The 26,665-nt window shown below is 58.3% G+C and overlaps 1 protein-coding gene across 15 annotated transcripts in view; it reads right to left on the bottom strand.

The window, feature by feature from the left end:
• The window catches only part of PTPRF (protein tyrosine phosphatase receptor type F), a 143,362-nt gene that overhangs the window by 17,429 nt on the left and 99,268 nt on the right, over positions 1–26,665 (bottom strand). For 5 of the 15 annotated variants that reach the window (XM_032494040.1, XM_032494039.1, XM_032494044.1 and 2 more), the window contains 11 exons: positions 25,649–25,666; positions 22,753–22,863; positions 13,105–13,374; positions 11,050–11,631; positions 10,676–10,812; positions 10,084–10,228; positions 6,222–6,527; positions 5,380–5,573; positions 2,504–2,530; positions 1,094–1,211; positions 437–1,015 (listed from right to left, as the gene is read on the bottom strand). In XM_032494040.1, the coding sequence (XP_032349931.1) occupies positions 437–1,015; positions 1,094–1,211; positions 2,504–2,530; positions 5,380–5,573; positions 6,222–6,527; positions 10,084–10,228; positions 10,676–10,812; positions 11,050–11,631; positions 13,105–13,374; positions 22,753–22,863; positions 25,649–25,666 (2,487 nt within the window). The remainder of the gene's footprint in view (positions 1–436; positions 1,016–1,093; positions 1,212–2,503; positions 2,531–5,379; positions 5,574–6,221; positions 6,528–10,083; positions 10,229–10,675; positions 10,813–11,049; positions 11,632–13,104; positions 13,375–22,752; positions 22,864–25,648; positions 25,667–26,665) is intronic. The other 10 variants (XM_032494043.1, XM_032494046.1, XM_032494042.1 and 7 more) reach the window with 7 other exon arrangements.

The raw sequence follows: 26,665 nt of genomic DNA, 5'->3' as shown, positions 1-26,665 counted from the left end.
GTGAAGCTGGAACTTATATATCAGGTCAGAGTGATCAGAGGTCAGTGGGATTTGGTCACAAGAAGCATGTGGCTGCACACCAGAAAGCATAGCAGATCGTGTTCACTAGACGTCAGGGGGCCATGGCCCCGAGAGATTAGTGTTGCGTACCCCACAGTGGTGATGCAGTCAAAAGAGATCAGTGGGTTAGGGTCACAAGAGATTGGAGGGTCACAAGAGATTGGAGATTCACACAGCAGAGGTCAGTAGGTTAAGGACAGCAGAGATCAGGGGTCACACACTGAGAATGTGGCGCCCATTTGCTAGAGGTTAGTGGTCACAGTCATGAGAGATTGGAGCGTCACACACCAGAGGCTGGTGGATCACAGTCGCCAGAGGTCAGTGGGTGAAGGAGAGCAGAGGTCCCCAGGCGCAGCCACATGCCCACAGCACACACCTTGCTCCACGGGCATGGTCCGGGACTGGATGCTGGGGCTGAGCGGGCCGGCGCCTTTGCTGGTGCGTGCACGGACCTTGATGTCATATGTGGTGTCTGGCCTGAGGCCTGAGAGTGTCAGGTGGGTCTCGGCAGTGATGTTCTGCAGCTCCTGCTGGCTGTTGATGTCACGGTACACCACGGTGTAGTTGGTGATGCGCCCATTCCTCTCCGCCAGCACCGGGGGGTCCCAGCTCAGTTCCGTGGTAGACGTGGTCAGCCCTATCACACGCAGGTTTTGGGGGAAACCGCTGGGCACGTCCTCAGGGGTCGTGATCTCCTTCTCAAACTCCTCGCCTGGGCCGGCCCGGTTCTTGGCAGCAAGCCGGAAGATGTAGGTGGCCCCTTTGTGCAGGCCAGTGATTGTAAAGTGCTGGTCGTCCTTGCCGAAGTCGATGGTGTTGGGCCGCGCCTCATCAGCTCGGCGGTACTGCAGCCGGTAGCCCAACAGCTCACCAGGCAGCTCCTTGGGTGGGTGCCACTGGAGCAGCGCAGTGTTCATGGCCGTGGTGCTGACCATCATGGTGGGCCGGCCTGGGACTGAACAACCACGCACTGGGTTCTGGTCCTGCCCTCCTGATGGCCCCACCCTCGACTCTGGCCCTGACCCTCACTCACCTGCCCCTGTGGTCGTGACAATTTTGGGCTTGCTGCGGGCACCATCTCCCTTGGTGGTATAGGCGGCAACAGTAATGGAGTAGGTGGTCTCCGGGGTCAGGCCACTGATGGTGGTTTCCTAAGGGAGGAGGAGGGGCCCATTCCCATCACAGGAGAGCAAGGAGGGGCCAGACCAGGCCAGCCCCCTCGGGACTGAAGCTGGTGGGGCAACCCCAGGGCCGGAGATCCTGCGAGAGTGGGCTGTGAAATGCCGGACTCTGCTGGAGGCAGAACAGGCAGGTGGATGGGTACCCAGAAGGACCCTGTCCATCCTAGGAGCCACATGCCTGGGGCAGACAGCTCATTCTTGCTTTCAGACAAAAACAAAGGGCCACACTGTTCCTTCACTCCATTGTATCTCGTAAGGTCTGGACACACGTGACACACAGCCTCGCATGCACACAGAACCTCGAATGGCTCTTGGCACGCACACGCATGCAGCCTACAGCTCCTCCTGCACTAGCAGGCGGAGGGTCACCTATGGGTACTAACACACGCACACGAGAGTGGAGGGGTGGGCCAAGGCGCCACCCTGCAGGACCAAGTCAGGACCCCCTCCTGCCCCAACCAGGCACCGCCTCTGTGAGCACCTTATGCCCTGCAATGCTTCTTGAGACAGGAAGGAAAGAGAGGACAGGGAAACCACCCCCAGAAACATACTTCCCCACTGCCCCCAGTGATGCCTGAGAACTCAGCTAGGGCAGTGTCCCCCCTGTCTTGGCAGGCTCTGCCCATATACCCATCCCCAGCCAAGGCATCATTTCCGGACATGCGGAGAAAACCACGGGAGGCTAAGCCACACCACACAGAGGGAAGAGTGGGAAGAGGGGAGGGAAACACCGCGCAGTGGGAATAGAGCTGTCACCACCAACCCTGGCGTCCCTCCAGCTCTGAGCCTCAGGTGGGGCCACTGCAGCTGCCACCAACCCCTTGCAGGCCCCCTCCTGCCCTGGCTGGAGGGTCTCCCAGGGCTGGGGCTCCAGAATGCACCAACGCTGGAACCCAGCTCCCCGGACTCCCCTCCCAGCCTGGGCCCAGAGCAGGTGATTTTTCACTCCAGGGATCAATAAAGCCTAACGATCAGGATCGGATTTAACTCTATCCCCGTCTGGCCAGAGCAGGGGCCAGGCCCTGGTCGATCGCAAACACTGGCCTGAAATTGCTGCTCGACAGGCGAGAAGTTAAGGATTAGAGGAAATGCCAGTCGCTGCTCAGCTTGGGGCTTGCGCCTAAATGCCAATTTTCTCTGGATGTGGCTGGTGCCCTGTGGATCTTGGTGGCTCAGGCTGGGAGGAGAGGTGGAGGAGGGGGAGTGTCCCACGAGCCCAGCCTGACCCAAGTCTTGCACGCGCTTGCACACCTCTTACTTACATAGTCCTCGGACTCCTCTGGCTGCCACTGACCGCGGGAGAGGGAGAGAAAGGGAGACAGGATGTGAAGGACTCTGGCCCCGAGGGGCCTGGCCCGGGGAGGGCAGATGGCAGGCATGGGCCTCTGAAGTGCCCAGGAGTGGCACCCCAGGACCACTCCCTGTCCGAAGATCCCAGCCCCTGCCTCACGAGCCCAACTGTATGTAAGCCCAGCTATGTGCGCCAGGGATGAGGAGGGGAGGCCTGGAGGGCAGTGGGCTGGAGAGAGAGGGCTCCCAGAAACTGAGGAGGTCACACAGCGCCACCTGGAGATGCTTTGAGGGAGAGACTGCCGGACATGGCAGAGGGAAGACACGAGGGTGAGTATGGTGACTGTGCCCTTGGGTTGCCTCAGACAGTCCTGGCCTAGGCTTGCTGTATTAGAATGATTATTCACAACATTTCTTTTCACTCTCAGAAGTATCCCAGTTGAGAAGATAGGTTATCCAGTCACCCTAGGCAAGGAGGGTTGTCCCAGGAACAGCAGGAGCTGTACCGTGGCTGGAAGGGGCTGGGGCGACTGGCCAGCAAGACGAAGGCTGCAAGTGCCAAGCTCGAAGCCTGGATCCTGCCCCAAGGCACGAGTGAAGCACTGAGACCCCTGTTCCTTCCTGGGGTGCCTGATAATCAAGGTAGGAAGCCTCGTTTTGGGGCCGGCACTGCTATTTCTTGAACATTCCACTTTAGGACACTGTGCACAAAGGTATACTAGCTGGACAGGTGCAGGGAGGGTAGTCCTGTGGCACCGGAGAACTGAGGGTTGGCAGGACAGCACAGGGAGGTGCTCCACGACATCTCCAGACTAGAAGCTCCATGGGGTCCTCCTGCTCAACCACCCTTGCAGTGCTGGTCTAGTCTCTGCCCAATGGCCCCAGTTCCTCCTGCCCCGGGAAGGTCTCTTGGAAAGTCCTTGCAAGGAGCACGAGATAACATATGGGAAGAAGCCATCTACTGCCCCTCCAGCCACGGCCACTTTCTAGGGTGTGGGAGGGAGAGGCTTGAGATGGGAGGACAGGAGAGAGGAGAGAAGAGAACAAGACAGACAGAAGCACAGTAGGTAAGAGGGAGACAGAAACAGAGAGAGGATGGAAAAGCAGGCCACAGGAAAGGGACAGAAGGAGATGGGGAGATGGAGCTGGAGACGACGACAAATGGACAGGCTTGAGATGGAGACATACATGCAAGGAGACAGGTCTGGCTGCACATTCATGGGGGGCACATACCCCATGCTTCTTTCAGAACTGATGGGGCCTGGGCTGAGCAGATGGTGCTGTGGGGAAGGAGGACAGGCTGTGGTGTCCTTGACCAGGCGCTGGGGGACAGCTGGGCCCTGTGGCCAGCTTGGGGACCAGCCCCATCTGCTCTGCTACTGGCTTGGAGCAGAATGACCCAGTCCCGGGAGGTGATGGTGCTGCAAGGGCAGGCCCTCCACCTTCACTTCACTCCCCTGGAGCCCAGGCTCATGTTTACCTTCTGTCATAGGGTATCTGTAGCCAAGAGGACAGTGTCCCTTGTCCTATGGCCCAGCTCCTTTCAAACCACTTGGGACCAGAAGGGGGCACTCAAAGTGGCTTCTCTGAAACCCCACTGGCTGCAGCTGTGCTGCTGGCCCCCTAGGGTGGGAGGGACTGGACAGAGCCCATTCCCAGGATGTTTCTGGGTGGGTGTGTCCGCTGAAACTCCGGGAAGAGCCCTCAACCTGCGCTGGAATGCAGGCAGGTCCACAGCCTCCTCCACCCCGTTCCTTCAGCACTGGGCAGGCTGAGAGGAGGAAGAAGGCGTCCTTTGGGCAGAGGGCTGAGCCCAGCAGATGGCATGAAGGCCCTGTCTTGTCTATGGGTGAGTCCATCCCTCAGCACAGCACGCAGAACACAGGGTACATGTTTGCAGCGCTGACCCCAGCCCAGGTAGGGTGAAAAGCTGAATGGGGAGGGGGGAGGGTGTGTGGGTTCTGGAGGGAATCTGGGCTTCTTTCTCCACAGCGCTGCCCTCTGTGGATCCCTCCAAGGCCCTGATTCTGGATGGGAAGCCTCTGAGCACAGACACACCAAGTGTTGTGACTTTTCAGCAGATTATTTTGGGAGGGAACTCGTGGTAGCAATTATAGCCCTTTCCCAGGAGTCTGGAGACTTGGCTTCTTATCCACCCCTTACTGGGAAATTCTGGCCCACTTGCCTAACCGCCTAGTACCTCAGGTTCTCCATCTGAATAGCAAACCAGTGCTGAGAATACCCCAGCGACCTCACCCCAAGCTCACCCCTAGGGACAGAAGGGCACAGAGGGAGGTATGAGACTGGCTGGCAGGCCCAGCCCTTGAGAGTAAACATCAGGGGCTGAGCCATCCTCTGTGGGCAAGGCACGGAGCAAAACCCCAGCCTGGCTATTCACAGGACTCTGCGATGCCAAGGGCCAAGTCGGGGGAGAGGACGGCTCTTGGCTGTAGGAGGAGCAGCTGCATCTCGTAAGCCCAGCCTAAGTGTGACAGCGAATGTACTTCCTGTAAACCACAAAGGAAGGCTTGGGGGGACTGAGGACAGAGCTCACTGCTAGTGCTGGTGGCTGAGCCACAGACTGCCAGGCTATCACCTGGGCAGATGGGGCTGACAGGGTCTGGGATGACACAGCTTAGGCAGACCCAAGACAGAGGAGGGAGTGCTCCTGACACCTCGTCCTAACCACCTGGTCCCAGCACTTCCCTAGCCTGATGCAGCAGGACGTCTTGGTGTCACAGTCCCTCTGAGAGCAGGCAGGGGCAGGAAGCAAACCTGGGCTCCAAAGAGGAAGCAAAGCATGCTGGCCTCGCTCACCCTCCCACCCCAGCACCTCCCAGTGGCACACCTGGGCCTCGGCCAGCATGACGTCCTGGATGATGGGGGGGCCCCGGGGCTCGCCATTCTCCAGCCGCACATAGGTGACCTGGTAGCCGCGGATCTGGCCATGCTGCTTGCTGGGGACAGGCAGCTTCCAGGAGACGCGCACCGCCGTGGAGTTCAGTGGCTCCACCTCTACCTTCCTCGGTGGCCCGCTGGGCACTGGGAACCAGGTGGAGAAGGAAGTCAGGCCCGTGGTATGGATCTGGGCTCAGTCAGGCACAGCACATTCCAGGACCTTCCCCATGGCCCCAGGAAAGGACCTGATGCAGTTTCCTTAGGCTGTCTGTCCCTGGAGGGGAACGTGGAAGGCTCCCTCTGCCTGGCACAGGGAAGAGTCGGGGACCCTGCCACCTCTCTGGCTCAGGGCTACCTCACTTGGTGGGGAGGGTAGCAGTGGGGGAACTGGGTGAAGGTGGGGCACCAGGCCTTCCACCACCCCAAGTCAACCTGTCCTATCTCTTCCTGGGCCCCACATCATGCCAACATCTAGCCAAGGCAGAGTCTAGTCGATTCTACTGAGTGTCTCTTGCACCAATCTCCCCAGTTCTCAATCTCTCAAGTCTTAAGTGGATCTGCTTCTTTGGCCTTAGCCTTTCAAGGCCCCAGCTGCCTTTGGGAAGCCCCAAAGGCTGGGATCTGGGCACAGGCTGTCCCAAGAGCTACACCTCCCCAGTTTGGACCATTAAGCCTATACCAGAAAGATGATGTGTCCTTCTGGGCTTGCAGGAGGTCAAGGCCCTGGGAGCCAGGTGGATGGTGTCCTGGCAGAGCAGCCACCCTCCCCACCCACCCCTCAGCGCCGCCTACCGTCCTCGTCGGTGCGCACCAGCACCGGGCTGCTCTCGGGGCCGGGGCCCACGTCCGTGTGCGCCCGCACCCACACCCGGTACTCCGTCCACTTCTCCAGGCCCACCAGGTCCCAGCTGGAGTGCTCGCGGCCGATGCCGTCCACCACGTGCCGCCCGCGGTCCTCGCCGTCCACCGCCTCGTAGGCCACCGAGTACTGGGTGATAACACCGTTGCGGCTGTCGGCTGGCGGTGGGACCCAACTTACCCGGACTGTGGTGGAGCCCACGCTCACACACGTCACCTTCTGGGGAGGGGCGGAGGGGGCTGGGGAAGACAAATGGGGGGAAGCAGGCAGATGGAGGTGGGAGTCAGGCAAAGCGACCAATCACAGAGGACAGGAAACTCACCCAGGCAGGCTATGCCCCGGGTACGGCGTGGCTATCCCAGGGCCCCTCCAGGCAGGCTGCTGCCACTGCCACCAGATGGCCTGGCTCCCTCTGGACCACAGGCTCTTCACACACACACACACACACACACACACACACACACACACGGCTCTAACACAGCACCTCACACACAGTCTCCCATAAAACACACATAGCATCAGACACACACAAGCATGGGGCCATGTCAACCTCACCCCCAGTCACACCCACAACCACACATGGAGACCCTCTCCAGCCCACAGCTCTCTCCCTTCTCGGGACAAGTGACCCCATCGGCTCTTCTGGTGCACAGCTGCCTCGGCCTGTGCCTGCCTGGAAAGGGTGTCTGCGGCTGAGGCGCAGGAAATCACGGAGGCTACAGGCCCCTGGCACAGGGGAGGTGTCCTCGCTCAACAGCTTTCTTGGGTGTCAGAAGGTAGGTCCATGCCCTCCTTGTTCCCAGTGACATTTCCAGAACCTATTCCCACTAAGGACACTGTTGCTATCACACGGGCTTCTTGCCATCTCAAGTTCTGCCACCACCCCTGCCCAGGCGACTCCAGCCACCCCTCAACCCACTGGCCCTCAAGTCCCTCATCTCCAGAGCTTTCTCCTCCCCTGTGCTGCTGTGGTCATGCCCTGGATGCTGCCACTGTCTCTAAGACTATAGCCTCCAACACCCCCCGCAGGCCCTCACCTGCTGTCCCAGCTCAGTTGCCCAGGGCCCCCAGCACTGTGCCTACACCTCCCCGAGGGGCACCTCATCCATCAACCTCCCATCCTTATCACCCTCGACATTCAGCTTAGAATCTCACCACTCTCGCCAACATCCCAAACTCCCCTGCCTCCTCCTCCAAGCTCCTGCCCAGGCTGCACCAAGCTCTGAATGAACCCAACCCCACACCTCCTCGAGGCGGCACTCGGGCAAGCTGGCATCCTGTGAGCACCCCACGGCCGCGCCTGGGCCCTCCCTGCTGTCTGCTGCTCCGTTCTCTGCCCGGCGCCCTCCAGCACTTTACACCAGACGCCTCCCACCTCCTGCAGACTCCTCAAACCGCCAGCTCCTGCCATCTCCCCTCCTCTCAGCACGCGTCCCCGTCTCCTAGTCCGCGAGAAAACCAAAGTCTCCCAACGGCAGCTCCTCCATCTCTTGCTACCAAACCCACCAACCAACCTGCATGTGCATCAAGTTTCTCCTTTCCTCCCCTGGGAAGAGCAAAGGGTGCCCTCCTGTCCAAGGCCAATCTCTCCCATCGCCTGTGCTCTGCTCTCTTCTCCACCTCCCGAGCCTCCAATTAGCCTTCTCTTTTCTGTATTTTCTACTTCTTCTTATCAACACGTTTCCAGTAGCATTTATATATGTTCAGTATTTTCCCATCTTACGAGGCAAATCCCAGCCTCAGCCCCACACCCACCATCCCCCACCCCACACCAGCTACAGTGTCCCCTCCCGCCAGCTAAACTGCAGACACTGAGCTCTCTGTCTCTATTTGCCTCCCATTCATACCACGTGGAACTACAACTGATTTCAGCCCCTCATGCCACCAAAACTCTCGTCTGGGTCCACCCCCGACATTACTAGATCCAGTGGATGCTCCTGTGTCCCTCTGGCCCTGACTACTTAGTGGCAGCATCTGGTCCACGTCTTAAAAACCTCTTCTTTCAACCTCCAAGACACTCCCCACTCCTGGATCGCCTTCCATCTCTGGTCCTCCACCTCCGGCCCCAGCCCTGGATTCTGGCAGCCTGTCAAGCATCACCGTTTTGATGGCACATGGCATCTTAAGCTTGGGGGCCCTGGAACCAGGTGCACCCCCCCACCTGCTTCTGTCCCACTTCCTATCCTAGGGAGTGGCACCACTGTCCTCCCAGGTCTGTGCACCACACATACAGGTTTCACCCAGTGTGTTCCTCTCCCTCAGCGCCCCACACCTAACTCATCACAAGTCCGGCCAGTGGCATCCTAGACAGCTCTTAGATCCACCCCCACCGTTTCACCTGAGCCTACATCTCTTGCCTAGACTGATGCACAGCTTCCTCACTGGTCTCCGGCATTCTGTCTGGCTGTCCCGTGTGTTCTCACACAGCAGCCAGGCAGCCCTCCCTCCTGTCCTCTGTCCCTGAGGCCCTGACTGCTGTGATCTGGGGCTTCTCTGGCCACACTGGCCGGCTGCTTGCTGCTTATCACAACCAAGTGCCTTCCTGCCTTGTGCACCAGCTGTCCCCCTTCCTGGGGCCTCTGTATCACCCAAGGAAGTCCTCCTTGACCCCGCAGACCAGGTGAGGTTCCCGTCCCATCACCTCTGCACTGTCTGCCTCTTCCACAGCACTTTACACAAATATAATTAAAAGCTCATTTGGATAATTGTGGGTTTAATCTCTGTCTTCCCCACTAGACTAGGATCCCTGTGGGCAGAGGCCACGGCAGGGTTGTGCTGCTGGCCCTAAGGTGTACACGGGCCCCGACCAGGAGCTCGGCAGGCGCTTATAGAATGAATCCGTGAACATCAGATTACACGTGGCACATTTACACAGTCCCATGTGACATGGGCGGCCTCACAAGAACATCACATGTCAGCACATGTGCTCAGTCTCAATGCCACAACCTTAACCAGCCACACACCTATGGCACGGTTACCACATACAGCCTCACACAGTGGCCCACAGGCCACATGACCAGTCTCACAGTCTGTCACTAGGAGAGCTGCAGAGACCCTCAGACACCCAGAGACACACTGGTTGGGTCCTAATCCTAAGAACAGCCTTACAGACCTGACCCCAGGACTATAGCAGACTCGTGACACACACATTCGGGAGCTGTTAGGTGCCTGGGCGGGGACACACGGCATCCGAGTCTCACTCACACAGGAATACAGTAACATGCAAAGCAGGCACACAGATGGCCTCATGGATGTTCCAACACATGGAGGGCCACATGGTCTCAACACAGGCAGGTGGACATGCCTAGTCACACGGTCTCATCTCTGCTGTGTGCTCTGGCTCAGTGTGACTGCACAGCTCACACGTACTCGTTGGGGAGGGGGTATGAGGTGGGAACACAGGTAATAGGGAGATGAGATGTGAGGATGTGGGGAGGGAAGACGCCCGCAGAAGCAGGTATGGGACACAGCGAGCACGGTGGTCCCTCCACTGAGGATGGCCCAGTGGGCTAGTGTGACTAGCACAGAGTGGGTTGGGGAAGGAGGTGAGTCAGAGACACAGGACTTACCTGGGTGGGCGTAGGGGTGAGGGAGGGGCAGGAGTCGGGCAGGGAGCAGCGAGCACAGCAGCCACCTGGATGCAGACTAGAGGGCACTTACCTGTCCCTCTCTTAAGGTCCAGACTGAGCCCAGGGCCCAGCAGATCTGACCACCCGCCTGGTTGAGGGGAAGGGGTATGCGTATGTCTGCGTCCCTGCCCAACTGTAGCAGGCGGTGGCCTCGGGAGACACTTACTAGACTGTGCTGTGCGAGCCTCAATGGTGGGGGTGAAGACGCCCACCCCCATCTCGGAGCGGGCAGCCAGCTGGAAGCGGTACAGCGTGTCAGGCTTCAGGTCCTCTAGTGTGTAGGAGGAGGTGGGGTCGAAGGTCACCTTTTGCTAGAAGAGCAGGGAGCACTCACTGACTGCCCTGACCTCAAAGGTCACTCAGAGGCTGTTTCGCAACATAGAAGGCAGCTGACCCCCAGGGACCCATGGTGGCTACAGGGCTGGCTTCATGCCACATGGCCACCTGGACCACACAAGGGCACCTCACCAACTGCATGGCCCTAGCAGAATTTCAGAGCTCTGCTGGTGCCATGTGAGCACAGAGCCTAAGAGACCCAGGACAGATCTAGGGGCTTTGTCCCCAGCACAGACCTAGGGGCTCTGTCCCCAGCACAGAGGTGACAAAAGACTACAGAAACACAGAGGCCACATAAATCCCAGAGCCCCAAGGGACTGTGCCCACATGACCACAGAAATCCAGAGAAGCCTGGGTGAGCCCACCACAGACCCCCAGGGACCAGGAGGAGTCCTCCTCCCTTCTGGCCTGTGGGCACTCACCTGCTGGCCCTCGTCCTCTGCCGCCCAGTACACTAGCTCATACTTGATGATCCGCTCCTGAGGGGGCAGCAGCCACGAGAGCTGGATCCTGGTGTCCGAGTCCGTCTCGGCCTGGAAGTCCGCGGGCTGGGCAGGCACTGCAACACCGCGAGGTCAGGCGCCGTCAGTCTCACCAATCCCCCCGGGGGTGGGAGCATCCAGGAAAAAGAGACAGGAAGGCCAGGCCTCACCCCCAAACCCACCCTGCCTCCCAAGTGACCGTATGTGTGGACACGAGCCCTTATTCTCCTGAAGCCCCAGGCTCATGGCTGGAGGGAGGAGGCACTGCCCAGCCTCGCCCACCCTAGCTCTGCCCGCTGTCCACCAGCACCTACCTCCCTGCTGTGTCTTGACCTGGATGGTGGGGCTTGGGGGGCCGTCGCCCACAGCAGTGAAGGCCAGCACACGCAGGCTGTAGGTGATGCCGGGCAGCAGGCTGCCCACGGTGGTGAGGAGCCCGGCATCCGTGTTGTGCTTATGCCAGGCGCTCAACGGGCGGCGGGAGTCGGGAGTGTAGTAGACGCGGTAGCCCCGCACCAGGCCGTTGGGCTCCTCGGGCGGCTCCCACTGCACCAGCATGGTGCTGGCACTCAGCATGCGTGCCTGCACGCGGCGCGGGGGGCTGGAGGGCGCCTGCTCCCCTGTGCGTGCCCGCACCGCCTCACTGGGGGGCCCTCGCCCGATGCTATTCACTGCCAGCACGCGGAAGGCGTACTCCGAGAAGGGACTGAGGCCGCCAATGCTGTAGCGGGTGGTGGCCACGCCATCCACCTCCTGGAAGGGACCCTCCATGCCCGCTGGACGGTACTGGATGCCGTAGTAGGACACAGGCTCTGAGTTCCCAGAGTCCCAGGTCAGGGTGACGCTGGTGGCGGTTGTCTCTGTCACCACAAGGTCAATCGGAGGCTTTGGCAGAGCTGGGGACAAAAATGGAAGGTTCAGGGCTGCCTGTCATGACCCCTGCTCTTGGGGTTCATCCAACCAGAGAGTGGTTGACCTCCACAGCCTACCCTGAAGAATGGCCTGGAAAGCCCTGAGGTCAGCTAATCGGGGATAGTGGCCACCTGACAGTGCCTCCAGGCACCTTGGGTCATTTAGTGTCTACCCAAGTCACTTCTGGGACTCCTTGGATCCTCACATCAGCTCCAGTGGCTCATCTAACAAACAGACCCAGAGGTGGCCTGCCTCGGTCCCATGCAGATGGAGGGCACAAAGGCTGAGGAGCAGAGATCTCTGCCTCTGCAGCGCGTCTGGGCTCACCTGTTCGCCAGTCTTTGTAACAGGGGCTGGGAGGGGAAAGATACTTCCTTCGGTAATGCCTCTGAATTTGAGAAAATGATAGGGCTTCTGGTCCCACAGACTCTGTGGCTTGGCTCAAACTGAAGGTGGGGAAGTCCCAGGTCTGCAGCCAATCCCTCAACAATAGTAACTGAGCACCTACTGTGTGACAGGCACTGTGCTAGGGCTGAGAACACACTGACAACCATGTCCCTGCTCTCACAGAGTTTACACTCCAGTGTGAGAGAGAAGTAATCAGTGAGTTGATAATCATGGTTTTGGTATGTGTAAGGACAGCAGAAAGCAGGGTGCTGAGATGGAGTGAAATTCAGGGGTGTCCTCCGATGATTGGGGTGATTGGGGAAGGCCCCACAGAGCTATGAAGAGCGAGATGGAGCCGGTGATGGCAAGGGCAGGGTGAGGAGACGGCACAACTGGCCAGTGCGTGGCAGTGATGATCCCGTGAGGTCTTTATCTGAAAAGCAGCAGGAAAACACTGGAAGGTGTTTGTCCTTTTCTTTAAGGGAGTCACGTGATCTTGCTTTACTTTTAAAAAGAACATTCACATTGCAGAGTGGAGGAGGGGTCAGAGGTCGGGTGGGGAATGGAAGCAGGGTGCCTCAAGGAGTCTGCACTGTACTCGACCTGTCCCAGAGCTCCGGGCAGGGAACCCACCCACCTTGGCTCTCTTCTCATCCTTCTTGCCAGGAGGCTGGTAAACCCGAGGGTCTGGTGCTAAGTAGTGGTCAGAGGGGTGTGCGGGGGAATCAGACCCCCAGGGTTCAAGTCTCTGCTTCATCATTTACCTCCATGTGACCATGTGCCTCAGCTGTCTAACTTAAAAGATGGGGAGAATGAGACTGTCTTTCTCCCGGAGTGACACCACACATGAACAAAACAATCTGCGTTGACTAACCCCAGGAACCCAGTACCTGTTAGCTATCATTACTGAGACTTTTTCTGACAGAAACCCCTTCCTCCACCACTGAGGACCAGGAGGACCCCGGAGCTGGGCACCAGGAAGGCAACGACCCCTTGGCACCCCCATCAGCCACACTTGCCTGCCACGCCCTCTGCTACAGGGCAGGCCACAGGCCACAGCAGGCACTCACCTTTCACAGTGACTTGGGCCGTGGCCTCGATCATGCCCAGTGAGGAGATGGCCACACAGGTGTAGTTGGCGGAGCGCACAACGTTATTGAGCTCCAGCACGTTACGGCCGACTGGCATCTCGTCCTCCTTGGTGAGCTCCTCAGCCCCCATCATCCACTTCACGTAGGGCATGGGCGCGCCCACGGCGACGCAAGTCAGGTTCACGCTGCCGCCGGGCATCACCTCCTGGCTGCTGGGGGGGATGGAGAAACGAGGAGCCACACGGCGCACTGCGGGAGGAGGGAGAGAAGCACTCATAGGCTGGGCAGGACACACGCGGGGATGGAAGGGCAGGGGCCCCTCATTCAGGAAGCCAAACCCACTGCAGAGGCAGGAAAGGCGGAGTCCCTGGGCCCCGGCTGACCATCTCCTACCCTGCTTTCGGGCTAGAGGTAGCCCCTGCTCTCAGGGACTGTCTGAAACACGAGAGATCCCGCAATCAAGCCGCCTTTTCACAGCTTAGGTAACTGAGGTCCAGGGTCACACAAGGACTCAGTGCAAGGTCCAAGCCTCGTCAGAGCCACATCCCAGGTCGCCTTCCAGTGCCCACCCTTACCTGCTCCTGACCCCCACCCCCACCAAGGGTCTCCAGGGGGGCTAGCTGGGGCAGTGAGAGAGATCCAGGCACCCTAGGGTGGAGGGTCCTAGGGTGGAGAGCATGTCTAGGGCAGGGAAGAGGGTCAGCCCAGAAGTGGCAGGGCTACCTTCTCTGGAGCCACTGCCTCCACTTTCGGGCCATGATCCAAGGGGAAGAGAGGAGGGCAGTGGCAGGACCACCTGCCAGGACCCCAGCCATGTTCAGGGCACAGGCTGGGAACCCACACAGAGGGGCCACCTCCAGGAGGGACTCGGCATGGGCCAGGGTTCAGGGCGGGCCAGGGACGTGGTCCGCGGGCAGGATGGGCATGATGATGGCAGGAACATGATGAGGGCGCCGAGCAGACAGCTTTTGGCGCCAATGAACAAGGGTCTCAAGGCGGAGGGTGGCTGTGCCTGGCCACGACCTCCGGCCTTGGGCTTCCCAGGTCAGAAGCTGTTCTGAGCTTCTCAGTCCAAGGTGTAGCCTGGACCACCCCCCAACCCCTGCCAAAATCGCAAGCTTGGCACAGACATTTGTAACATGCAGAGGAAGGGAAGGCAGGCAAGACCTAGCCATGGGAAGGCACGCGTGGCATGCAGACTTGGCATGCAGCTGGTGGGCAGAGGCTGGGGTGTGTCCTTCCTGGGCACCCCTACAGACAGGGTGGGAGAAGGCAGGCAGCGAGGCTGAGAGACCAGAGGGCACCACTGAGTGCGGGTCTCTGAGGACTCCTGTTGGGGAGCCCAGGCATGCAAAGGATCCACGGTGCCACGTTAGGAGCACCTCCAGTACAGGCACCAGACTGCTGCTCACACAGCCCCAGACCACAGGATCAGAGCTGGAAGTAACTGCAGAGACTACCTGGTCCAACCTACGACCTCACCACACAGTGGTCAAAGTGGCAGCCCAGAGATCAGACATCCAGCAAACCACCAGGTCCTGTTAATGCATCACCTAAGTATCTGTCAAACACACTACTTTCTTTCCAAGTCCACAGAAGACTGACACTTCCAAAGTCCAAGCCACCATCCTTCCCTCGATCACTTTTTCACTGCTCCTCCTGCCTTGTCGTCCCCTGGGCCTCTGGTCCTATAGCTGGTGGTCCACAAACGGCTGTAACAAATCCAAATCTGCTCACATCACTCCCATTAAAAACTCTTGCATCGGTCCACAACGACTCCTCAGCCCAGACTACAGGACCCCAACTTGCTCCTCAGCCCCCACCTCAATTCCGCCCACACTGCCTCCCTCCAAGGCCTCCAGACAGAACCAAAACACTGCCAGTCTCCCAGTGGGCTGGGTATGACCCAGTGCCAGAGGCTGGGTCTGCTTCCCTCTGTGCCCCAGGCTCACTGGGGTCTCAGCATGTCTTGGGGAAATCAAGCGCTCTGCCTTCTCCTAGAATCAGCATTCTCATCTTTTGAGGGGAAATTTCTCAGCCCCCACTCTTGGTAGGTGGTGTATGTGATCCAGGTCTGGCTAATGAGATACAGCCTTGTAAAACCTAGTAGGAAAGCAACCTTTTCTCTCCATTGTGCTGGCTAGCCTAGAGGGACTGGGGACCACCTGTTGCAAAACACAACAGGACCTGCTTGAGAACAAAGGAGTTATTGAGGCGAGCAGAGCTAGAGACAGAGATAGACGAATGCTCAACCAAACCGTTTAAGTGTCTGGATCCAGCCTTGCCTGACACCAAACCTACTTCTACGTTTTTTTAGTTTGGTAAGACAAGAGTTTCCCTGTTTTGCTGGAGCTGACAGAAGTGGACTTCTGCCATCTGTCCTAAAGCTGGGTGTCTACACTGAATGACAAGACACGTCACAGGTACAGCAGTTCTGTGTAGCAGGGAACAGGTGGATCCTGGGGGCATGGGTGGCAGGAGGAAGCCACGACAAAGAGCCTCCTTTGAGTACTCCCCACAAATGACACAAGGGTGAGGCTGGGAGGCACAGACAGAAACATCGCCCAGCCTGTGGTGCAGGCACTCCCTGGGCTCTGGAGCTGAGCCGGAGGGCAGGCTACAGAGGAGAGGCGCAGGCAGGCAGGGGCCCAGCACAGCCCTGGCTAGAGCAGAAAGGGACAGCAGAACAGCCGTAACTGACCAAGTCTCTCCTCTGTCTCAGCCAGCAGCTGCCCCATCTCCTCCTCATTCATGTGCATCAAAATCGGCTTGGGGAAAGGAAATCACTCTTAAGTGATCACCTAATATGTGCTGAAGGTTTCCACGCTGTGGATGGTATCACCTCCCAATTACAGACAAGGGAACTGACTGGAGACTGACATTTTAAGTGAGGTGCCAGAGTTTATACATGTACTAGGAGGATTGTGTGCTGAAAAGCTCTTGCCCTTTTTAGTCCTGGCTCACAGGGCTGAAAAAAAGAGACCCAGAGGTTCTATGAAGAAGCTTCTCAAGCTTAGTGGCCTCTGGGTTAGCCAAGGTTGGCAGGAGAAGATATTCTCCAGTCGGCATAAAGATGGGACTTGAAGAGCCTGTGCCAGAGCAGAGGTCATGGTGGCAAACTTGACCATGATCATTGGCAGAATCTTGGAACCTAATCAGGTCCCTGGACATAAGAACAAGAGCTCCAGGAAAAGGATGCAGGTCCTTGGCCAATAAACCTTGGACCTAAGCAGTACAGAAAACTGACTTGGTTTTACCTCAAATCATCCCCTAGGACAAGTATTCTGTGGCCCTGCCAGGAAATGAAGGCCCTTTGGGAACACATCCAGAAGAGTTTTGTTTTTATTTTTATTTCTTCTCCACCTAGATACAGGTGGAAAGGAGAACCCCAGGAGCTAAGGATGAGTGAGAGGTCAGACATGACCCTTAGGGTCATCCCTAGCACCAGGCAAGGGCCTCAAGCCCAAGGACTCCTGGGTGGCATACACCACACTTGATGCTTTCACAAGGATACTGGCCTTCAGTCACACACAAGGAGCCTGGAGGGCAGTTTCCTGCAGCCCAGTCTCATCTTCCCCACAGCATGAGGGAAGTCAGGTCTACAGAGAGAGGGTGGGGGCAGCAGAAACGAGACACTACCTCTTGGGATCTGAGTGCCCTCTGGACCTGCCCGGACAGCCACCCCCATCCCAAGAACCGGAGTGGCAGGTGCCTCCCAGCAGCAGCCCCACCGCACTCCTCCCGCTGTCACAGACACAAGGCCTCCGAAAGGGGGAGGACCCTCCCTGGACTCAGTCTATTAACAGAAGCAACAGCAGGGAAGGGAAAACCAGAGTCGGGAAAAATGCACTTAGGGTCTAATCGTGAGCTCCAACAATGCTGGTCTATTACTGTTTCCCGTGCATCCTTAGTGCTGACATTTTATAGACAATTTCCAAAACAGGGCCTTGCCATTTCTGGATTATATTTCAGCTGTAACTTTTAAGTCTAATTATTTGAGCTGACAACCCCCTATAATAGGGCGGTGCGGCGCCTGGAGGCATCAGCATTCAGTGGAGTGACAGCCTAATCGCAGGGGGGAGGCAGCCCCGCAATCTGCATTCACTCCCGGAAATTTCTCCGATGAAAATAACACAACATTAAGGAGGGGATAAGGGGCAGGATCTACTGTATCAAGATAAAATAACTCTTTAATAAATAACCTTGTGGCTGCCGCAGAGCAGTAATTAAATGCCGGCACACTTGGAGCACAGTTTTAAGTAAAGCTGGAAAAATGTAAGATGTAATTATCAGCGCCAAACAAATTACCAGCCCGGCAAATCCCCCCCGGAATATTTAGAAGCTCATTTCTGCCTTCCCATTAAATATTTGTGTACATGCTTATTTTTGGTGGGACCACAGAAGGGGTCATGCAGACACGTGGGGTGTCAGGAACCCAAGGGACAAGGGACCAGGAGGGTGGGGGAAGGGGCCCAGGGGGAGGCGGCTGCAGGCTGGGCTCTCTGCTGATGACTGTTTTCTGAACTTGGCAGATCTGCTGGGTCAGCGAAATGGTATAAGTGAAATGCCCCCAAGCTCAGGAGTGCATATGGATGGATGCTCAGAGCTGATATCTGAGCTGAGGCCGCAGCCCTCCTCCGACTGGCTCACTCTCCCTCATGGAGGAAATTCAAACCACAGAGATGATGCAGAGGGGACCAGGTGGCCCAGCTCTGCTCCCTGGGGCTCAGCCCAAAGCCCAGCGCACAGGTGAGCTCCACTGACCACTAAGACCATGTGACACAGATAGGCCCACTGGCCCCTGCTACTGGTCCCAGGATTGAGGGTAGGGGTGTAGCCCTGAGGGGGTGAGACTGCTCTGGAATGGGCTGGTGCAGAGTCTCCAGGAAGCCCTCCCCAACCTGCAGCTAGGCCAGGGCCTCTCCTAGACTCCTGTGTGGGCCTCGCTAAGCTGCAGTTGACCCGTCAGTCAGGTGTGAGCTCCTGGTCTGAATGCCCAGCATGGGGCTGAGGAAATGCCAGCTGTCTGGGAGCCTCAGGCAGAGAGAGGGGCCTGGGGCAGGTGAGAAGACCTTCATTTGGATCTGGTCCGAGAGGAAAAAGACAAGTCAACAGAACACTTCCTCCATGAGCCAAGATGATGCCAACCACCTAGTGTCTCGGACACTAAGCTCAGTAGGCAGAACAGGGTCCCATCCGGCTTGAGGTAAGGGGGCTCAAGGACAGGGCAGACCCTGTAGAACTTTCACCCTGTGTTGCAGGATCTTGAGGGGTGAGCTCATTCTAGGCTAGCCTTTTCCCTTCATCTTCCCACTGGTTTCAGCCGAGCTTGGGCAAACGTGGATTTTACATGAGTGCAGGTTGTGGAAGACCCCACGGGAGCACATAAAGCACTGCGGCTCTCACTGCGCCCACAACCTCTCCTGAGCTCCACCTGGAGCAGACAGCTGGCCTGGCCTGGGCACAAAGGCGGGGCCCGTCTCATGCCGTGCACCATGCCCACCCGACCTCTGCAGCAGGGGAGCCCAGCTAAGGGGTCATGCAGACACGTGGGGTGTCAGGAACCCAAGCAGCAGAAACATGCGGGGCAGGGAGGCCTGCCCACCCACCCCTGGTCCTGCCCGCATGCCGGCCCAAACAACGGAGCGCAGAGCCTGGTGGGCAGGCAGGCCTGACTGGGGGGAGCCCGAGGGGCTGACGGAGCCCGCTGGTCCCTACTGACAGGAGCATCCCATCGATGGGCGAACTGTAGATGGATAAGAAGTGAAAAGGACCAACCTTCTCGCTGATCTGAGAGATGAGAGTTTGGGTTGATGGCAGAGTGCGATGAAGATGAGGAGGGAATAAAAAAAAGACAAGGAGAAACACAGAGAGAGTAAAAACAGGCCAACCTTCATCTGCCCACACAGCACAGAAATGAGACAAGACTCTTGTGCCCCACGCACACACACGTGCTCGCAGGTGCGCGCGGACCACGCCGCTCACAAAAGACTCAGGACTCATGGAGGACATGGTGGACAGGGCTGGGTCCCGCTGGCCGGTGCCGGGAGCCAAGGGTAGGAGAGGAAAGGGTGGGAGTAGGGCACAGGCAGGCCCCTATGCCTCACGCACACCCCACAGCTCAGATGGACCCAGTGGGCTGGGCTCTGGGGTCAGGGCCCACCCAGCCCACAAACCCACCAAGGCACACAGGCCACTAGAACCCCGCCACCTTGAGGAAGCCCCACTCTGTGTGGCACCAGAGTGTGAGGAGCTGGTTTGGGAGCCTGTGGGAAGAAAGGCTGGGAGGACATGGCCCTGTTAGAGACAGCCGTGGCCCAGTGGCCAGGTCCCTGCAGAGAAGGGGGAAGGTGGGGGCAGGTAGGGCCGGCTCTGTGGAAGGCATGGCCCCGCCCTGGTCCCTGGCAGCTGTGCATCCTAAGAGCTGGAGAAGAGAGACGCTGTGGATGGAAGGAGAGAGTGAGTCACTAGGGGAGGGAGTCAGCTGGAGAGGGCCTGGAGAGGGGCTGGGCCATCCAGCATGCCTGGGCCTGCCAGACGGTGGGTGGAGCTGCAGAAGACTGGGAGCAAAGTCAGCCGTAACTGGGTGATGCAGTCCCAGCAGTGCTACCTCGACAGCAGCAGAGGCTACTGACCACCAAACACTTTCTGTGCGCCCTGCGCCGGGCAGGGAGCTTTACACACGTGGTCCAATGAAGTGCAGTGACCACAGATCTCAGACAGAAAGTGGGAGCCCTAAATCTGGGGGACAGAGGAGGGATGTGAGGTGGACATTGAAGCAAGATCCAAGGGGGAGACAGGGCCCCAGGTCCTGTGGACATGGCAGAAGAGAGTCAGGGATGGAATGATGGCCAGCAGGAGGCTGTCCATCCAGATCAGTGTTTATAAAGAGGGGTTGGGGGGATTCCCCCAGGTGACACTGGGCAAGGTCTGGAGACACTGTGAGTTGTCCTGACTAGAGGATGCTACTGACATCTAGGGGGCCGGGGTGCTGCCAAACACCCTACAATGCACAGGAAAGCCCACAGAGCTAAGGGTTATCAGCCCCAAATGTCAATAGTGCTGAGGCTGAGAAACCCAGGGCTGGAGTCCACACTGACCTGGATGCTGAGTTCCTGACGGTTGGAGCCCGGGGGGACCTCCCACCAACCCAGAGGGTTACAGGTGCCTGCTCTGGAAGGAAGACTTGCAGTTGCTCTGTGGGGAGGTAGTGGGCCCAGGCTAGTAGACAGGTTGGCCCTGGGAGGTATTTCCATGGGTGGCCTGCCCACAAGCAGCACTTAAGATACAAAGCTGGTGGCCAGTGCAGCAGAGGCTATCCCAGAGGAGTTGGGGCTGATGGGCCCTCAGCGCTGCTTTTCCAGGACTGTGAGGAGGGGCGGACAGCAGAGGCCAGGGTCTAGCAGCAGGGCTTTCTAGGTGTCTGCAAGTCCAGTCAGTAGGCCCTGACCTGGGGCTATGGGGCATGCTGAGCTCTGCAAAGCAGGACAGGTGGAGATTCAGGTGGGGCCTGGTTACAGGGCAGGTCCCGGGGACAGAGACTTAGGACTGGCCCTTAGACACCAGGGCCCACAGGAACGTGTATGCATGTCAGAGAGAGGGAGAAACAACTGAAACCAGGTTGGGACACTCTGCTTTAGGGTCCCTGGCAAGTGGGGCTAGAACTAAAGGAATCCCCATGTTCCCCGCCCAAAAGACCTGTGGAAACAGGACAGGAAGGCAGTTCAGGAACCCTGGTAGGGGTGCAGGGTGGGCCATGGCAGGAGACAGTCAGGTTCCTGCCTGAGCCCACCATGTGCGGACAGTGGAGTCCCCATAAACAGGGAGGTCATGGGCTGGAGGTAACAGCTTATTGGTCAGCACCTGAGCCACCAGCTACAGCAGCTGAGCTCAGCTCATCTCAAAGAGACCCACTGTCCTGCCTCTGGGCCACTGCAGAGGACACTGCCCAGCCAAGACGACAATACACAGTCCATCCACTTTGGGCCAGGGCCTTCTCCTGCCTCGGTATGGCCTCGGGCAGCTCCGCCCCAGGAACTGTGCCCACACAACCACGCCCGCGCAGCCTGCTTGGGATTCACAGCGGCTCTGCGGGGCCTCTCCTCTCCCTGGTGCAGCCACATGCAGTGAAGGACTTTGTTGCTGAGGCCCAGGACCTGCACTCTCAAGCTTATGATCCTCTGGAAGAAGTGCTCGGTCAGGACTACACAGCAGTCGGAATGGTCCTGGATGGGAGGCCGCAAGTGGTTGACAAGAGTCATTCTGGCTGCTCCCCTAGAGTGGGCTCATCAGGTCCCTGTACACTGGTCAGCAGCTCTGCCCCAGAGCAGATTCGGGGGAAGGCTGTGCAATTTACAACATTGGTCTTGGCCATTTGGGCGACTCTCAGGGTCCTGGCCTCCATGCCCGGATGCTGTTCCTTAAGATAGGTCCCCGGTCAGTTCAGGTGAGCCTCGAAGAGCAGGACACCTGAGAAGTAGGCCAATAGGGACCTCGCATCCCATGCCCCCAGTTCCAATGAAGCATCAGCCACTGTCTCTAAAGCACAATCTGCCCATCATCAAAAGGGCTGGTGTGGCTTTTTGGGATCCTGTGCCCTAACACAGTGCAGCCCCTCCATAAGCACACAGGTGATGGCCTAACTCTCTCTGCTCTGTCTGACCATGTGGCCCTGAAGAGCGGGACAGACCACTGCCATCAGCTGCCCCATGAGTGGTTCTGGGTGGACAGGGAGATAACATTGCGAAGCTGCACTAAGCACTTAGCGTGATGAAATCATCACTGCAAGGAAGCTGCAGACACTTTCCTTGACAGATCCCCTGAGTGGAGGCAGTTTCACTTTTGATGACGCCCATATGTGCAGGAGAGCTAGGTTGGGGGATGGTGAGGGTGGGAGGGGCAACATGCATACAAGACCCAGGGTGTTCTCAGGAAGGGGCAGGTGGCCGGCTTTGGTCCCTGTTGGGCTGTGAGCGTAACAGAAACTAGACACGTCAAAACAGTCCTCAGATCCTCTCTACCGGGTACCTGGACTTGTGAAAGAATGTGATCCACTTAGTCCCAGCAAGAACACCTAAAACACAGTAGGTGCTCACCTGTAGGGGCTCAAAGCTGCCTGAGCCTGACCCCTCACACAACGGTCCTGGCTGATGACAAAGCACAGCTGGCTCCTCCTCCAGGAAGGCCCCAGGCAAACCTCGTCAGAGGGCAGGTGCACCTGGCCCGGAGCCCACCCTGCAGGTGTGCACATGTTCACACACAAACGTGCGTGCCTGCTAAAACACACACACACACACACACACACACACACACACACACAGTCTGCTCAGAAGGCTCTAGACTCCTGTGGGGCTCTGGGCCCACGAGGCAGGACCTATAAGAGATACAAATGCTCCCAAGAGTGGCTGCTTCCCAAAGGGCCTGCGAGGAGGAAGGCAAAGTCGGGGCGGATGTCAGGAGCTTGCCCGGTGGGAGCTGCTGCCGCTGCTAGGGCTGCTACAGAAAGAGGCAGAAAGGAGAGACGAGGCCCGTGGCAGCCCTGGAAGTCCACACCAAGGCTCCAGGCAGCAGTCCCGGCAGGGGCCACTCAGGTCCACGGAGACGGCTGGGCGCCGCCCGAGTCCTTACCTCGCACATACAGGTTGGCAGGGGCCGAGTAGCGCGTGCCTGCGGAGTTGGTCGCCACACACTCGTACTTGCCTTGGTCCGACTCCTCACTGCTCTCAATCTGCAAGGCACCTGCGGGGACACAAAGACAGCAGTCAGGCCCGAAACACGAGGAGGGTTCTCTACAGCATCTGTGGCTCCTGTTGACCAGAGTTGCAGATATCAGGGCCACACCTGGGCACCAGCGCTGCTTCCAGGAAGCTCTCCCTGACAAGCCTAGACACCTCCTGCCCAGAACCAAGGTCGCACTCTGCAGCACAGTCCCACCCTGCCTGCAGTCCAGTCGGGCCTGTCCACTCGGCCAGGGGCTCTACCCCATCCTCCAATTCCACTGAGTGTCCAGCTCTGGCCAGTACTGGAACCGGTTTGCCAATGAGCATCCCCACTGGAGCATCGTGAGCCAGGCGTTGGGGGAGCAGACAGTAGACCTGCTGGCCTGGGATCCACAAGTAGGCAACACCCTCATCGGGCAAGGCCTGAAACTGCCACCCACCAGAACCCCACAGGAAGGAAGGCCTGGCCCTGGGGCCTGGTGCCCAGCAGCCTCTGCTCACGGCACCATTCTCCCCTCCCACCACCCCCCAGCCTGCCAGCCCCACCCATTCCGGCTCCTCTCCTCAGCCCTGTCCTGCTAAAGTGCTTCGACCCACCATGGCTCCTGCATAATTCAGGAGGCTAATGGAGGCTGCAGCTCCCACTCGGCCAGCGCCCTGAGGGGCTGCTCTGGCCGCGAACTGACAGACAGGAGCTGGGACTGGGTGGGGAGGTGCTGAAAAGGACCCTCACAGAGGGTGGAGGGAAGGGTCCTGGGCCAGTCCTGACAGGTCCAGGTCGGGTGGGCCAAGGTGAGGAGTAGGGGATAGGGGTGAGACCAGTCGACTTGGCCACCCCTAGCCCTGGCAATAAACACTTGAAAACACTGCTGGTGAGCACACACTGGGCAAGCCGTCTGTGACAGGAACACCCGGAGGCACAGGCAACACCCCGCCCCCTGGAACAAGCTGACAATCACACCCACACAGGACGGTCCAACGGACAGTTAATAACCCCACAGGACACAGCCTGACAGCAAACCACCACCTGCACAGACCTACCCCTCCCAGAGCCCAGGCTGGCTGATGGTCACACCCACACAGGACACAGACAGAACTGCCCAACCCCACCTGACCAGACTGGACAGGAGCCACAGGAAGAGTTCTAGGCCACGCTTTCAGGCCCAGGCCCCAGGAGAGGGCCACCGAGGGTCTGAGCTACGGCCCCTCCACTGCCTGACACGCCTCTTCCACCATCCAGACCCAGGGCAGCAGGAGGGGCCATGAACAACCAAGAGGCTGGGAGCTGGGAGTGGGGGAGAGGGATGCCCAGGCTTGACCCTGATAACAGGGAAAAAGGGCTGGCCTGCCCTGTGGTTCTGGCCTCAGCCCTCCCCACCAGCACCAGGGAGCATGAGGGCCCAGGGCACGTGCCAAATACCCATCTCCAGTGAGCACAGCCTTGATGGGCACCCAACAGGTCATGTTTATGGGATGGATGGGCGTTGTTACAGAAAATGTTCATTCAAGCAGGAGGGGTGGGGTCAGAACCCTGGCAGAGGGGAGGTGGGCCACACTAAGGTCAGCTTTGCTGGGAGTAGGAGACCTGGCAGCTGGTGCCACAGGCGGAGACAGAAAGCAGTACCTGGGTGGGACCCTTGCTGGAGAAGGAGGCTCTCCTGCATTGAGAGCCAGGACTGGTCAGGGGACCCAACACAGACCCCAAGTCTACTGCACACAGAAACCCCCAAATCTGGAATCAACACCAAGACCCAACAGTGGGGGCACTGAAGAGACAGCGAAGGCTGAAAGGATGGGCGGGGAACCCGGAGGGTGAGTCCTGTCCTCGTGGGGTGAAGGACAAGGTGCCCCACAGGGAAGCAGCTGCTCCTCCCAGCCCCATCTTCTGTTCCGAGAGCAGCCTGGCCCCGAACTCTGAGGGTGGAGATGTGCCCAAGGATACTAAGAGGTGGAGAGAAAATGATGTTAATAAAATCATACGGAAGCGACCAATTTACAGGATGTCTGCTCTGGGCCAGGCAGTGCCCAAATCCTCTTCCTCTCCCCTAATCCTCCAGACTTCATGAGGTGGGGCCCTGGCTGCAATTGGAAAGGGAGGAAACAGACTTCTGAAAGAGAAATCAAGTTTTTGAAGGTCACACTGGAGGTGGGTCAGACTTGAACCTGGATCTGTGAGTCCAGTCTGGGCTTTGAACCCCAGGCTGCAGGGTCCTGCTGCATGAAAGCAGCTGGGGCTAATAGGTCAGGGGGTCTGGTTACCTAGGACCCTGTTTATTTCTGTTGTTATCCTAGCCTCTATACTCAAGTCTTAACTGCATGTTCCTCCTAGTGCTTGCTGGGCTGAGGGATTTACAGGAGGATCCAGGGCCAGGATGTTAAGGAGGAATTAGTAATAACTGAAAGCCCCAAGACAAAGGAGGTTCTCGAGAGGAAAGGCAAGGCTGGGTCATGCTCCCTCACCTCATGGGAAGACTTTCCATCTCCCACCAGCCTGGGGAACCCGGGCTTGGCTTCCCTGCAGGAGTCAACACAGCCCCTTCCGTGGGGCTATCCAGCCCCACTGCAGGGATCAGCCAAGTAGCTCCACAATCCAGACTTGCAATGGATGAGTCCACAGGAGGGGATGACTGAGAGTGGATGTGTGTGGTGGCCGGTGGTGTTGAAGGGGCTGGAGCTGGAGATGAGGACGCTGGAGAGGTCGGGATGGGGATGGGGGAGGTGACGGACTGGACTGGACGGGATGGAGTGGTGGTGACGGCAGTGGCGAGGCGTGGTGTGGCAGGATGCACGGACAGCATTCTTACCTCTGATTGGTGAACCACCTGGCGAGGTAATTTGAATGCAAATAAGATCAGAGAGAAGCATTAGTACAAAAGGAAGGAAAGCTACAAAAAGCCAAATCAGATAAAATAAGACACGAGAGAGGGCCTTAAATACACGGAGAAACTGAGGCCTGGCTTCAGCCACAGCAGGTGATCTGTGAGCAAGCACCAGGCTGAGTGTAGGCAAAGTTGTGTTCCCACGTCACTGGCACTGCTCTGAGGAGGGGGAGTGCGGCTGGGTGAGCAGGGCTAGGGGTGACGGGAGTGAGGATGCTGAGTCAGGGCTCCTGCAGACCCCACACACACTGGCTCAGGTCACAGAGAGGGAAGAGGAAGAGAGGAGGTAACAACCCCACCCTGCAGGGACCCCCAGATTCCACAGGTGAGTAGGATTTCTGAACAGAGCACTTACCAAAGCAAAGCAGGGAGTTGAAGCAACAGAAGAAATGGCTAGAAGGAGGCTCACCTCAGGCAATCACCAGCCCAGCACTCCCACAAACACACACACCAGCCCCCTACACACGACCCGACCCAGTGGCAGGCCCCCTGTAACGCCACTCAACCTTGCTAAAAAACTGAGTGACCACAGAGTCCCCCGGACCTGATTGGTGAGAGCCAGAGGCCAGTGCCCCCTGTCGACCCTCGCCTGTTTGATGCCTTGTAACCCTGGGAATCAGCAGCCAGGAGGGCCAGACGTTCACCCTCCAAATGCCTGATTTGGGGCTATTGTGAAGTCTGGACAGGCCTCTTCCCAGCAGGGACCCCTCTTCTACCACTGCCCCATCCAGAGGACTGACGGGCCATGGGCAGGACCAGGTCAGCCCTGTCCACCCTTCACCTTCTGGGGGAGGGATGTATGCTGGGAAACAGTGATCACTCTCAGTGAACCTGGCAAATCCACCCGGGGGAGTTATCCACCTCAGCAAGAATGAGGAAACAGGCTGAGGAACATTAAGTGACCTGCTCAAAGCCCAAGGTCACACAGCTTTGTAAGGGAGA

Source organism: Camelus ferus, chromosome 13 (genome assembly GCF_009834535.1).
Source record: "Camelus ferus isolate YT-003-E chromosome 13, BCGSAC_Cfer_1.0, whole genome shotgun sequence".
NCBI lineage: Eukaryota > Metazoa > Chordata > Mammalia > Artiodactyla > Camelidae > Camelus > Camelus ferus.
Note: the sequence above shows the minus strand (reverse complement) of the source record. Positions and strands in the feature narration are given on the sequence as shown.